Raw genomic sequence first — 14,758 nt, 5'->3', positions numbered from 1 at the left:
TGTTTCACACCTAATTCAGTTTTGTCACTTGGCCACCTATGTATATTTGTGCTTGATTGATTGCAAAATTTTGAAAGGCTGTAGACTAAAGTCTGCTTTTCCTGTCTTTTAGAATGCACCATTTGATTAAAGTTGTACCTGACACTATAATATTTTTGTTTGTTATTTGTATAGGATAAATAAGTATTCTTAAGTAAAGTGTCTAGCATTTGTGGACTTTGATGCGTAATGTTGTTTTAGGAGAGCGCTTGGACTCATTGAGTGCTAAACATGTGGGAAGTGGCAGTGCTTCGCCGACTCCTTCACACGGTAGTGGAGGAGCAGGGAACAGTGTTGGTGCATGCAACAGTGGAAGCACGGAGCCAACATTGCTCATACCTTTAACGAAAACACATATTTCGTCTGCTTCACATGATGAACCTACAGGTGACACACGATATTTCATCATTAAAGCTGGCAGTCTGAAGACTGTTGATGCTTCCATCAGCCGCGGTGCATGGGCTTTTACGCCAGCCACTGAGCGGAAAGTTACACGCATACTAAAGGTAAACAGACACATTAGTATTTCCAGCTCTAGACCTTAATTAAATGTTGTATTTCACCTGAGTTGTCAGAGGTTTACAGAATATTAGATGCTTCCAATACAAAGACAGTTGTTGGGTGAATTTAAACAGAAAATGCTAAAAAATGCTGCACTAAAAATGGCTAATAATTGTAAGTGCTAACTTAACTGATTCTTTTTCTAGAAACATATTTTTGAGTCACAGTGGATGCTATGAATGGATATTCGTCTTTGTGCTACATTATAATAGGTGTCCGCCTGATATAATGCTGTAACTCATATTTTTGTTGCTAAGTTATACATTGTGATTATGGTTTTATGTATGTTTCAGAACACTCTCTCTCTCTCTCTCTCTCTCTCTCTCTCTCCCTCCCTCCCTCCCTCCCTCCCTCCCTCCCTCTCTCCCTCCCCCCTCTCTTTTCAATTGGCTTTATGCAATGTATTAATAGTATGCCCCAGAGTAAATCACTGGTTACATTAGGGCGTTCTGCTTTAACTTCAAAGTTCCATAGTAAATATTTTTGAAGTAATTAGTGTATTGCTAGTGCAAAGTCAAATCTTATGTGGTTCCTAACACACTAGGGATATTCTGTAGTTCTGCATCAAGGTGGTAGGAAAGAAAGTTGTGTTAGTCGTGTGGAAAAATTTGCACTCGTTTTGTGCACAATACCACTCATTAGCCATCACTCATATAAATAATAAACTAAGAATTCAAGTCAGTCCCTTTTCACATGACATTGACATGCCAAGAGTGATGAAAATACAATTGCAGACAAATTATGAAAATAATATGAGTTTCTGACTGATATAATACTGTTTGCTTAGGTGTGCGTAGTCGTTACTGCCTGTTGGAGGACTAACATTTACAGTACGCAAATGTCAGTCCTCTTTGTAAAATATTATTCTGCTTCTTTAACTTTCTACCTCCCCTCCTCCCATCTCTCTCCCTCCCTTTTTCTCTCAGAAATAACAGCTGGCAGGCTGGCATAGGACTGTGAATGAAAGCTACCAAATTTATTCATATGATTACACGAATAATGGCTATTTATTATATATATGTATATAGCATTGATCTTGTGTCATTGCACATGTCTTTTACTACAGTTCCCTTCCCCCCCACCCCCCACCCACCCCCACCCCCATGATTTCTGAAACAGCAGACCATCTCTTGTTTAAAATACACCTCTGTGTAGATTTTAATTCATATAATGTGGCAAGAGGTTCAGCTATCACGTGCTCCACAAATTGAACTGTAAAGAGCCCCTCATTATCAGATCTATATCTTCCATAGACTGGGTGGCATATACACTGGAATGCTGTTAGAGAATTGTTGTGCTTTACCAATCTCTAATTTTTTCCCCTGCTCTAAGAATCACTGCTCTGTGAAGGGTCTGAATGACTTGCACTCCAGTGACCGAAGTCCCCTCTTCCCCAACTGCAAAAAGAGACACAAAGATGCGTACCTAGCCAGGCAAACTGGAAGTTGTGCGACCAACAGTGGCTGCATCCTAGAACAGTTGGCTCATTCTACAATCTTCAATCAAATGACAGGTGCCACTCTGTGTTTAGAAGCAGACAAATACACCTGCAGAGTTTCAGATGCTAGCCAACTTCAGAGAATCTCACAATCTGCCAAGTAGCCAGAGCCAAATGTCAACCAATTAGAAAGAGTAATGATTGACTCATTATGTGAGTTCCTGAACACCACAAACCACTCCACCAAGAGTATAGTTCTATTGAGTTCATAAGGTGAATTTCAGGGAGTTCAGTAATTGTCAGTAAACAGCTGTACTGCAGGTAGTGGGTAACCAAACAACTCAGGAGAGGTTGCACCAAAAGAGATTTAGATGATATTGTCTAAGCTACTGTCACAACCAGTCAAGATCCAGCTTTCAGCTATCTATGAACATTGGCTGAGAGGTGCGATATCATCAAAACGACTGCAATCACTATGCTTAATTAATCTTTTCACTGCTCCAGACGTAAATATATGCTAATCGTTTCAGTGCTCCAGACGTATATATACTATTTGCTATAAAAAATACTTACAGAGGTTCCCTGCTACATTCGTATAGTTACATATAACGCTGACAATCGGGCCAGCGAGTTGGAGGTAATTGTTGCGCAAGTATGCAGTTTAATTGTTGGAATACTAGGAAATACCTGAACGACTGTTGAATGCTGAATTCTCTGTCTGCTGTGTTCATTCATATTGCTATATTACCTAGTTTGTGTGCGGCCGTTTCCGCGTTACCGAATGAAATGATGCGACGTTACCGTCCGTGTACAGACGATGAGCTGCTGAGTATTCTAAACCAAAGTGACGACGAGGACATCATCATGTCCAATCCAGCTGATTATGGGTGGACAGATAATTACGACGACGAGCTGGCAGATAAATCTGTCACCACAAATATTAAAAATATTTGTGAACCAACAAATGTTGAACCAGTAAATGCAGGTCCAGATTTTGATGTTATCGTCGATTCTTTCTCCGATTACGAAGAAGAGCCTGAGCGTATGCCTGAAAAATCTCCTAAGAGACACAAAACAGTTGATTTTAGATGGAAATACTCTGATTTGGACCCTAAAGTGTATAATTTCTATAACAGTGGTTCCGGTTGCAAAATCGTCAATTTAGATGATTTATGTACTGTATATGACTGCTTCCAAGTTTTTTTAGCCAAGAAATTGTGAGCTACACAGCTGAGAAATGTAACTTATATTATGAACACCTTTGCAACGATGTCAGTGAAAAATCAGACTGCGATGCTGGAAAAACACAAACAGTGACGAAGTTTACTGTTTCCTTGCTGTAAATTTTCTGATGGCTCAAGTGAGAAAAAATGAAATAAACAGTTATTGGACCAATGATCAGTTACTGTCTACTCCAATGTTTGCGCAAATCATTCCGAGAGATAGATATCTTCTGTTACTTAGAATGTTACATTTTGCTGATAACAGTAAGGATCCTGGAGATGACAAAATCTGGAAATTATGTCGAATTGTGGATCACTTAAGAAAAGAATTTCCAGATGCTTTCCATCCTTTTAAAAATTTGTGCATTGACAAAAGTTTAGTTCTCTTCAAAGGTCGTGTCTTCTTCAAACAGTACATTCCTTCCAAACGCCGCAGATTTGATGTAAAATTTTTTGTGTTATGTAATTGTGAAACTGGTTATAAAGGTCACGCATTATATGTTGACTATTGGTACACTAGCCCAATGTTATTTTCTTATTTGCATGACAGAGTTACTAATGCCTGTGGAACTGTGAGAACAAACCGCAAAGGCATGCCTGCTTTATCAAAAAAACTTAGAAAAGACGAGATCGAGTTTATGTCAACAGATAAACTTCTTGCTCTGAAGTGGCAGGACAAGCGGGAAGTGAGGATGCTTTCAACTCTTCATACAAGTGAAATTACAGCAACTGACAAAATTGACAGAACCACGAATGAACCAAAAACAAAACCAGCTTGCATTGTAAGCTACACTGAAAATATGGGGGCCGTCGACAGGAGCGACATGATGCTAAGTTCAGTAGAATGTGTACGACAAACTGTAAAATGGTATAAAAAAGTAATTTTTCACTTGGTGGATCTGTCTCTGCTCACTGCGCATGCATTATATAAAACTCAAATGGGATGAAATATTTCAGTATCTGATTTTCAACAGAAACTTATCAAGGAGATCGTAGAGATTCACCACCAACCGCAAAAAAATGGACATCAGGGAAGGAGATTGGTTGATGGTGACAATCCCTTACGCCTACCTGAGCGCCACTTTATCTCGCTAATCCCAGGAACTTCAAAGAAGAAGGCCGCCCAGAGAAGGTGTATTGTATGTGCAAAACATGATAAATGAAGTGACACAAGATACATTTGTGTAAAATGTAATGTGCCTTTATGTTTGAATTTTTGTTTCGAGAGATATCACACTTTGAAGTATTACTAGTGTAATATGTTTTGTATTTTTTTCTGTTAATAAAGTACCTTTTTTGAACAAAATAAGACTTTCTGAACAAAGATTTTAAAAAAGGAAACGATTTACACCGACAATACTGGATTTTGCGTCTCATTTTTATCTCAATAATACCGTAGACTGCTACAGTCGTATATATATGCACCAGGTGAAAATAACGTGCACAGGGCAGGAACCGCTGAGAGTAAATGCACAGTGAAAGGATTAATTAGTTTAAATATAATTTCTTTCATTTCTCATCCTTTGCCACATCATTTTAATCGTTGCGTAACTTTTATATTTGCTCTTACATTTTACTTCCTTTTATTTATTTATTTTATTTGAAATCTCTATCCTTGTGATCTAAAATACTTTGTTCTTGGTACGAGAAGAATTAATGTTTTAAATGTACCTAACCTCACGGGCAGAAAATTAGTCACCCCTAGAGAAGTCATTATACACATTATTTAATACATTTAATTCCACCCCTGTACTTAATATCTGCCTGGATTTGCAAGTCCACAAGGTTGCGCAGCTACATTGCATCCAGGTTAAGTCACTCTCTCAGGATTTGATCGTGCAGTTATACCAAATTATGGAGATGCTGATGTCAGTGTTTTCTCCACTATTCCAAGATGTCCCACAGAATTTCAATGGGGTCCAAGTCAAGCGAGTTTGCAGGCCAATCAAGATGTAATAGTGTGAGGGAGTGTTCAGAAAACCAGTCACATACTCTTCCAACCTGACGAATTTTGCTGCTGTCATCTTGAAACATAAGGTGTCTCAGTAGCGTACTCATCATACAGATGTTGACTGAAAGTCAAGTAAACATGATAAAGTAAATTTTCTGGTTCATGTTACTGGTTAACACAGAGAGCTTGTTCAGCAAAACGCCTCCAAAAAGCATCACAGACCCAACTCCGGCTTGAACCTGACCTTGCACATATTCAGGATGAAATGCTTCATTCAGCCTTCAGTGCACTCAATGATGTGCATCATTTGAATACAATAGAACCTTGATTAAATGGCGCTTCTGGGACCAGGTGGGGGTTGATGTGCCAAAAAGGTTCGATAGTCAGAGGAGAATGAAACAAGTCATTTACGGAACTCAAAATGACCTAATAAATAAAAGTCAAGTAAAGTTTCTAATAAAGAGAAATGAAAACAAAATTACAGACTGAAAATTTATTTAAAAAAGAATAAAATGTTATCTTTGTTTCACTTTCTTAAACCTTGTCTTTGCAGATGTTTCATATCACTTCTTTGCCCACAATATGTCTATGGTTGTAGCAGTTGGCTGTTGTTCCAAAAATATGAGCACTATCTCGAATGCATCCTTTGCTGCAGAGTGGCTGATCTTTTCATCCTCTTTCTTTCCTTCAACATCTGACACCTCTTGCTCAACATATAAGGTTGCAAAACAAGATTGGTGATCTGATAATCTTCATGCTCTTCATTGGTAACAGCAACAGTGCCACCTCATGCTAACCATTCCTCTACATCAGCAGGCTGGATATCATTCTGAAGAGTTTGCAGATCAGTGACTAAATCTGCAGTGTCTGACCATTAGTTCCTGGAAGTTCTTACTCTTGGTTTAGGCTAGGACAAATCTTCTTCCATTATTTTTGTAGAATGGTTTTCTTAAGTTCTGCCCACGCTTGAGCAATTGCTTCAAAAAGATCACAACCCTCTTCTATTTTCTGTAACAAACCACTGACATTTTTCCTCCTTTTATGTCATTTTATCCACTCAGTAACTCCCTGGTTCATTGGTTGGATTACTGAAATCACATAAGGGGCAAAAAGACATCCAAAACAAAGGCATAAAAAAAATTCTTTAAAAAAATTACCATTTGTTGAAATACTTTTTTGAACATTGTAATAAACAGCAAGTGCTGACATGTTTATGTTTTTGAAGAATCTTGGTTTCTTAGATTTGCCAATTACAGTCAATGGCAATTTACAATTACCACTTGCATTGCTGCATGTTGCAGTGGTCAGCTTGTCCTCTCCTAATGTGGTACCTGTATCTGTTTCATTCTTTGAGCCAAAGGATTTTTGAGGGAGCATTTTATAGTTTAGCCCCATCTTATCAGTATTGTATAATTGGTCAACTAACAGTTTATTTTCTGTGACCATTTTTTCAAAGTTTTCGACAAACCCTCTACCTGAATCTTCAACAGCAGAAAGTTTTTCACATGAAATAACAACTTGCTTAATGCCATGACAATTTTTCCATTGGTGAAACCAAACTTCACTTGCTTGTAACTCGGTAATTTGTCTCCCCTCCCCATTTTTTATGCAACTGAAAAGCTTTTTCTTTTATGATACGGCCGGAAAGTGGGATCCCCTTTCATTTTTCCTGACAAAACCAGACCCACAGAGCGTCATCCAAGAGCTCACATTTAGGCTTTTTCAGTGCTTTTCTAGTTTTTACAACATTTTTGCTATCTACAGTTAACGAATTGCTTCAAGATCATTTCGATTCTTTATCCAGTCTTTATCGGTTGTCACTGCAGCACCCATTTCAGAGGCTAAGTTAGTAAATGACTCACCTGGATCAAATCTTTGCAGAACACCTAGTTTCTGTTTGATTGTGCACAGAACACATTTCCTTTTTTGATTTGTAGCAACTTTTTGTCTTTCAGAATCCCTTACATTTCTCAATCGCAGCTTAATGAACTGTATAAAGTTACACTGCAACTTTAATATTAAAAGAAATATGGTAATAAATCCCCCCCATGAACCATGGACCTTGCCGTTGGTGGGGAGGCTTTCATGACTTAACGATACAGATAGCTGTACCGTAGGTGCAACCACAACGGAGGGGTATCTGTTGAGAAGCCAGACAGACGTGTGGTTCCTGAAGAGGGGCAGCAGTCTTTTCAGTAGTTGCAGGGCAACAGTCTGGACGATTGACTGATCTGGCCTTGTAACACTAACCAAAACAGCCTTTCTGTGCAGGTACTGTGAACAGCTGAAAGTAAGGGGAAACTACAGCTGTAATTTTTCCCGGGGGTATGCAGCTTTACTGTATGGTTAAATGGTGATGGCGTCCTCTTGGGTAAAATATTCCGGGAGTAAAATAGTCCCCCATTCGGATCTCCGGGTGGGGTCTACTCAGGAGGACATCGTTATCAAAAAAAAGAAAACTGGCGTTCTACAGATCGGACCGTGGAATGTTAAGATCCCTTAATTGGGCAGGTAGTTTAGAAAATTTAAAAAAGGAAATGGATAGGTTAAAGTTAGATAATAGTGGGAATTAGTGAAGTTTGGTGGTAGGAGGAACAACACTTCTGGTCAGGTGAATACAGGGTTATAAATACAAAATCAAATAGGGGTAATGCAGGCGTAAGTTTAAAAATGAATAAAAAAATAGGAATGCTGGTAAGCTACTACAAACAGCATAGTGAACGCATTATTGTGGCCAAGATAGACATGAAGCCCATGCCTACCACAATAGTACAAGTTTATATGCCAACTAGCTCCGCAGATGACAAAGAAATTGATGAAATGTATGATGGGATAAAAGAAATTATTCAGATAGTGAAGGGGGACGAAAATTTAATGGTCAAGGGTGACTGGAACTCGATAGTAGGAAAAGGAAGAGAAGGAAAAGTAGTAGGTGAATATGGAATGGGGGTAATAAACGAAAGAGGAAGCCGCCTGGTAGAATTTTGCACAGAGCATAACTTAATTGTAGCTAACACTTGGTTCAAGAATCATAAAAGGAGGTTGTATACATGGAAGAAGCTTGGAGATACTCGAAGGTTTCAGAGAGATTATATAATGGTAAGACAGAGATTTAGGAACCAGGTTTTAAATTGTAAGACATTTCCAGGGGCAGATGTGGACTGTGACCGCAATCTATTGGTTATGAACTATAGATTAAAACTGAAGGAACTGCCTAAAGGTGGGAATTTAAGGAGATGGGATCTTGATAAACTGACGGAACCAGAGGTTGTAGAGAGTTTCAGGGAGAACATCAGGGAACGATTGACAGGAATGGGAGAAAGAAATACAGTAGAAGAAGAATGGGTAGCTTTGAGAGATGAAATAGTGAAGGCAGCAGAGGATCAAGTAGGTAAAAAGATGAGGGCTAGTAGTAATCCTTGGGTAACAGAAGAAATATTGAATTTAATTGATGAAAGGAGATAATATAAAAATGCAGTAAATGAAGCAGGCAAAAAGGGATACAAACGTCTCAAAAATGAGATCGACAGGAAGTGCAAAATGGCTGAGCAGGGATGGCTAGAGGACAAATGTAAGGATGTAGAGGCTTATCTCAATAGGGGTAAGATAGATATTGCCTACAGGAAAACTAAAAAGACCTTTCGAGAAAAGAAAACCACTTCTATGAATATCAAGAGCTCAGATGGAAACCCAGTTCTAAGCAAAGAAGGGAAAGCAGAAAGGTGGAAGGAGTGGATAGAGTGTCTATACAAGGGCAATGTACTTGACGACAAAATTATGGAAATGGAAGAGGATGTAGATGAAGATGAAATAGGAGGTATGATAGTGTGTGAAGACTTTGACAGAGCACTGAAAGACCTAAGTTGAAACAAGGCCCCGGGAATAGACTACTGACAGCCAGTCCTGACTAAACTCTACCATATGGTGAGCAAAATTTATGAGACAGGCGAAATACCCTCAGACTTCAAGAAGAATATAATAATTCCAATCCCAAAGAAAGCAGGTGTCGATAGATGTGAAAATTTCCGAAGTATCAGTTTAATAAGCCATGGCTGCAAAATACTAACACGAATTCTTTACAGGCAAATGGAAAAACTGGTGGAAGCCGACATCGGGGAAGATCAGTTTGGATTCCGTAGAAATGTTGGAACACTGGAGGCAATACAGACCCTAGGACTTATCTTAGAAAATAGATAAAGGAAAGGCAAACCTATGTTTCTAGCATTTGTAGACTTAGAGAAAGCTTTTGACAATGTTGGCTGGAATACTCTCTTTTAAATTCTGCAGGTGGCAGGGTAAAATTTAGGGAGGGAAAGGCTATTTACAATTTGTACAGAAACCAGATGGCAGTTATAAATAGTTGAGGGGCACGAAAGGGAAACAGTGGTTGGGAAGGGAGTGAGACAGGGTTGTAGCCTCTCCCCGATGTTATTCAATCTGTATATTGAGCAAGCAGTAAAGGAAACAAAAGAAAAATTCGCTGTAGGAATTAAAATCCATGGAGAAGAAATAAATACTTTGAGGTTCGCTGATGTCATTGTAATTCTGTCAGAGACAGCAAAGGACTTGGAAGAGCAGTTGAACAGAATGGACAGTGTCTTGAAAGGAGGGTATAAGATGAACATTAACAAAAGCAAAACGAGGATAATGGAATATAGTCAAGTTAACTCGGGTGATGCTGAGGGAATTAGATTAGGAAGTGACATGCTTAAAGTAGTAAATGAGTTTTGCTATTTGAGGAGCAAAATAACTGATGATGGTCGAAGTAGAGAGGATATAAAATGTAGACTGGCAATGGCAAGGAAAGCGTTTCTGAAGAAGAGAAATTTGTTAACATCGAGTATAGATTTAAGTGTCAGGAAGTTGTTTCTGAATGGATTTCTATGGAGTGTAGCCATGTATGGAAGTGAAACGTGGACGATAAATAGTTTGGACAAGAAGAGAATAGAAGCTTTTGAAATCTGGTGCTACAGAAGAATGCTGAAGATTAGATGGGTAGATCACATAACTAATGAGGAGGTATTGAATAGAATTAGGGAGAAGAGAAATTTGTGGCACACCTTGACTAGAAGAAGGGATCAGTTGGTAGTGTTCTGCGGCATCAAGGGATCACTAATTTAGTATTGGAGGGCAGCGTGGAGGGTAAAAATCATAGAGGGAGACCAAGAGATGAATACACTAAGCAGATTCAGAAGGATGTAGGCTGCAGTAGGTACTGGGAGATGAAGAAGCTTGCACAGGATAGAGTAGCGTGGAGAACTGCATCAAACCAGTCTCTGGCCTGAAGAACACAACAACAACTACAACAACATGATAATAAATTTAAAAAGCCCGCAGATAAAACAGCAGATTAAAGAGTACAGTAAAGTGAACATTCTGGCAGTGCAGTAGTCTTGTCACCTGAGCATTCATGAGGAGCATGACTCAGATGGATAGTTTTGGTGACAGGAGTAAATTCCCCTATCAATGCTGGCACACTGTTAGGCGTGGAATGCAGACAGATGGTCAGATAATCTGAGAGGATGGTTAACCGAAGGTTGGACAAGTAATGTTCTACTGTATAGGCAAGAACATGATTTGTCAGAGCACATTACGTTCTGCCAGTCAGCTACTGTCCATGTCCAATTGTTTCTATCCCATTGAAGATGCGCAGCTTTTTGTGCCTGTGTGAACAATGGCCTCTTGCGAGGTAACAGACGCCAAATGTTCATGGCATGCAGTTTGTGTTGAAATGTTCTTGCTAACAGATTGGGATGGGCGTTATTCGTTTCCTGCATCCATTTATGTTGGGTTGGGAAGTGATTTCAATTCACAAGCTGTGAAATGTATCACTAGTCCCTCTCAGTCAGGATCTATTGCAACCACAGTTCTGGCATCATGGTTGGTGGCCCTGTGTGCTACACCATTGCTTTCAGACAGGTTGAACAGTTTTCTGTGAAACACCAACAAATCCAGCAACTTCACGCAGCATATGGCCATGTGTATAGCAAAACAGGATTGCCCCTTTTTGCCAATCTGTCACATGCTTGTATTTGCCCATGTTAACTATAACATCTGCTTGAAACATAAATGTCTCACTGATTGCTACTCCGTTATGCTCAAGTGTAAAACTCAGTCGCGCCACCATGTGTAAAGGCTTATTGATTCATCTGTGCATGCACACGGTGATTAATTTTTTGTCCAGTGAGCTTATGATGAGCACCATAAAAAAATGCAAACTTCAGCATATGAGATAAATGGTTTAATTGGTACACTACAGTGCTGTTTTGAAATTAGTGCTACTTTTAAGGCTCTAGTCAATCTTGTGATTTTTTTAAATCCATTTACTTGTACAAACAAAGGCCCACCAAGGGTGAATGGCTGCAGAAAGTGCTACCTGCAAGTCTAACCTACACAAGTGTATAAGTTGTTTCAAAAAGTTGATCCCACCTCTGAGACTACTACTTGTGAATGAGTTGTGGATCTTTAGAAGGGAAGAATGGACAAAATCTTTGATAGAAGACCCAAACTGCTTGAAGTCACTAATACAAAGTATGTTTGTTAATTTTTGCGCATTAGGGCAAGGAGCCCATATTATATACATCTGCTTCTACAGTGATTCGTCCATATGGTTTCCAAATTCCCTGAGTTGTTTACTATTACAAGGTACACATGTGTAATGTGGCAAGAGAATCACTGTGATCTCAGAAAAGAGATTTGCAGATGGTGGTTGTTGAATTGGTGAATCAGCAGTAACAAAAACTTCATGTTCTTAATTCATTTGTCACTCTGCTTGTGAAAATTAAACTTGAGCAGTAGAGAATACTTTCTTTAATTTAAGGTGTGTGTGTCTCAGTATCTCCTTGCACATCTGGAAGGAACATGACCAGCAGGCTGCATCTGAGAACCAGAATATGATTTTTCACATGTAAAATTGTCACAATTGAAATTACACATGCAGCCAAGACCTGCAGACTGGTCATCCAGATAAGATATGTCTGCTTCATCTGTTCAGGTTGTTGAAGGAACTACAAACATGTCGACACCACAAGATCTTGTTCTTTATATTAATAACTGAAACAGCCCACAAATCTCATCATGTGGCAGAGGGGTAGGATTGGTCTAGACAGCGATTTTTTACCAAGCTGAAAGTGTCTGCAACTATACAGAACTGGAAGAAAGGTAGTCAATTGTCTGGAAGTATTAACATGAAAATATTAAAGTACCATGTGAGGTGGTGAATGTAAGAGCCCAGTTGTTTATTTGAGTCACTGAGTGAAGCAAATTGTAGTGAAATGGATGTCCCACTGACTGCTGCTGCTCTAATGGCAATCCAACAGTTGATGAAGGCCCTCTAGTTGTTATTTTTAATGTTTCCTATTGCTCTTGTTGAGGCAGCATTAGGAGCTACTGCCAGTGTTGCTGCTGAAATACCACATTTACCCGAATATGAGATGACCCTGAATATAAGGTAACCCCCCCCCCCCTTTTTTTTTTCAAGAATCTCCTTGAGAAAAATTTATTTTTAACATATTCTGACTAATCAAAAATACAAGGGATCTGTCTAAAAATTCGACATTACATTACAACCATTCTATCAAACAATGGAAAATCCAGGATGGAATATGCAATATTAGAGGTAGAAAGTTGCTACTCACCATATAGTGGAGATGCTGAGTCACGATAGGCACAACAAAAAGATTCACATGATTATAGCTTTTGGCCATTAAGGCCTTTGTCAACAGGACACGCACACACGCGCACACACACACACACACACACACACACACACACACACACACACACACACACAAATGCAGCTCGCACACACATCTACAGTCTCAGGCAGTGTGGTTTCATTTGCCTGAGACTGCAGACGTGTGCGAGTTGCATTTGCGTGAGTGTGTATGTGCGTGTGTGTGTGTTATGTCTATTGTTGACAAAGGTCTTAATGGCCGAAAGCTATAATTGTGTGAATCTTTTTGTTGTGCCTATCATGACTCGGCATCTCCGCTATATGGTGAGTTACACCCATTCTACATTTATGCCATTTATTGATTGTCTACATTTTGATAATACAGGGAGAAATAAAATTAACAAAAAGGAATTGCTTACATTAATATTTGTGTTCACTGCCTTTTTTTGTTTACTTAGTCTGTCGTCTGTTGTACCACTATTTTTTATCATCATCATCGTTACAGCACATCCGTGAAACTTATATCTCTGTTGTCACCAATATTTGGCTATCCTTCTGAATATGTTGCAATTTCTGAGGTTGTGGTTACTATGGGATATGAGAACAGCAGCCTTTTTTTCTTAACACACATCAGGTTTTGCCTCCATTCTGACATGAGAATGTTACAATGTCTCTTGCTTCCTAACATATCATCTGCCTGCTGCTCTCTCATTGGTTTTGTGAAACCAGCAGCTTACTCATCCCCAATCGTTCCCATCACACCTCATGGTCAGTGTCGACAACATTGCTGCATGAAACACATAAATACGCCACTGGCCCCCATCAAGACTTTTAGTGTCTCCTGCAGAAATGTAAGCTATTGTTGAATACCTGTCCAATTTTAAAGTCAGTTCGATTCTGAGTGCATATGGATTCAAGCAAAATCTAGTTTAAACGTGGTAAATGTTATTACAAGCTATAGTATACAGTATACATTCCCATGGTAGGCTGCATAACAAAGTTTCTTCCTGCTCAAACTCCCCTCCTCACACTGATCGTAGCTATAAACCAAGCTGGATCACTGTTCCCCTTCCAACTTTCCATAGTGCTGTCCTGGAGCAACAGTGAAATATGCACAGCAACATCTTCTAGGGTGCAGGTCATATGTAATAGTAGCAACTAATATGTAAACAAACGATCGCAGTTCTTGAACTTTCGCTCATCCCGTGATCTAGTGACACCTGTTCGTACTGTGTCTTTATGTTGTAATTTATTCTCGAGACAGCAATTACAGTCAGTTTAATACAATTTATTTCATTTGTTAGACCTTTCACTCTGGATTATTTTCCTTCTTGTTTCATCTGAATGTCATCATCTTGTTTGAAAGCTGTTTAAAAGCTGGTAGCGAGTCTCTCCAGTATTCTGATACATGTACAGTGACTAAATTTCTCATTTGCAACCCACTTGGTAAATCATTAGTTTCTCATGATGAAATAAAATATTGACTTGGTTCAGAATCAAGAGGTGGTTTCTGAAGGAGAAGATTTTCACCTTTGAACCTTTACTTAAAAACCATCACAAATGTATTTAGTGTACAGTATCCACACATGTATGTGAACTTTTATTGCATACCTGTTCAGATACAACAAAAGTTTGTGAGTTTATAGAATTTAGTGTTATGTCCTCATGTGTTCCACAAAATTGTGAATTTTTAAGCAGTGCATTAGATTGTTGCAATGGTTAGTTCATAGTTACTCGCTTATCTCTTGCACTGTCACTCTGAGTCAAATGTCCCATGATTGTTCGAACAAGGCCAATACTGTATTGAGTGCTTCAGCATTTCGGTAAATATCGAACCTATTCAAATGCAAGTATTGTTTGATTTGCCCTAC

At 39.0% G+C, this 14,758-nt stretch overlaps 1 protein-coding gene across 2 annotated transcripts in view; it reads left to right on the top strand.

The window, feature by feature from the left end:
* LOC126412117 (3'-5' RNA helicase YTHDC2-like) overlaps positions 1–14,758 on the top strand; it is a 345,826-nt gene that overhangs the window by 317,187 nt on the left and 13,881 nt on the right. For both annotated transcript variants that reach the window (XM_050081554.1, XM_050081552.1), the window contains exon 22: positions 241–545. In XM_050081554.1, coding sequence (XP_049937511.1) covers positions 241–545 — 305 coding nt within the window. The remainder of the gene's footprint in view (positions 1–240; positions 546–14,758) is intronic.

The sequence above is a fragment of the Schistocerca serialis genome, chromosome 7 (genome assembly GCF_023864345.2).
Source record: "Schistocerca serialis cubense isolate TAMUIC-IGC-003099 chromosome 7, iqSchSeri2.2, whole genome shotgun sequence".
In the NCBI taxonomy this organism is placed as follows: domain Eukaryota; kingdom Metazoa; phylum Arthropoda; class Insecta; order Orthoptera; family Acrididae; genus Schistocerca; species Schistocerca serialis.
The sequence above is the reverse complement of the archived record's forward strand: the minus strand, read 5'-3'. Positions and strand labels throughout refer to the sequence as shown.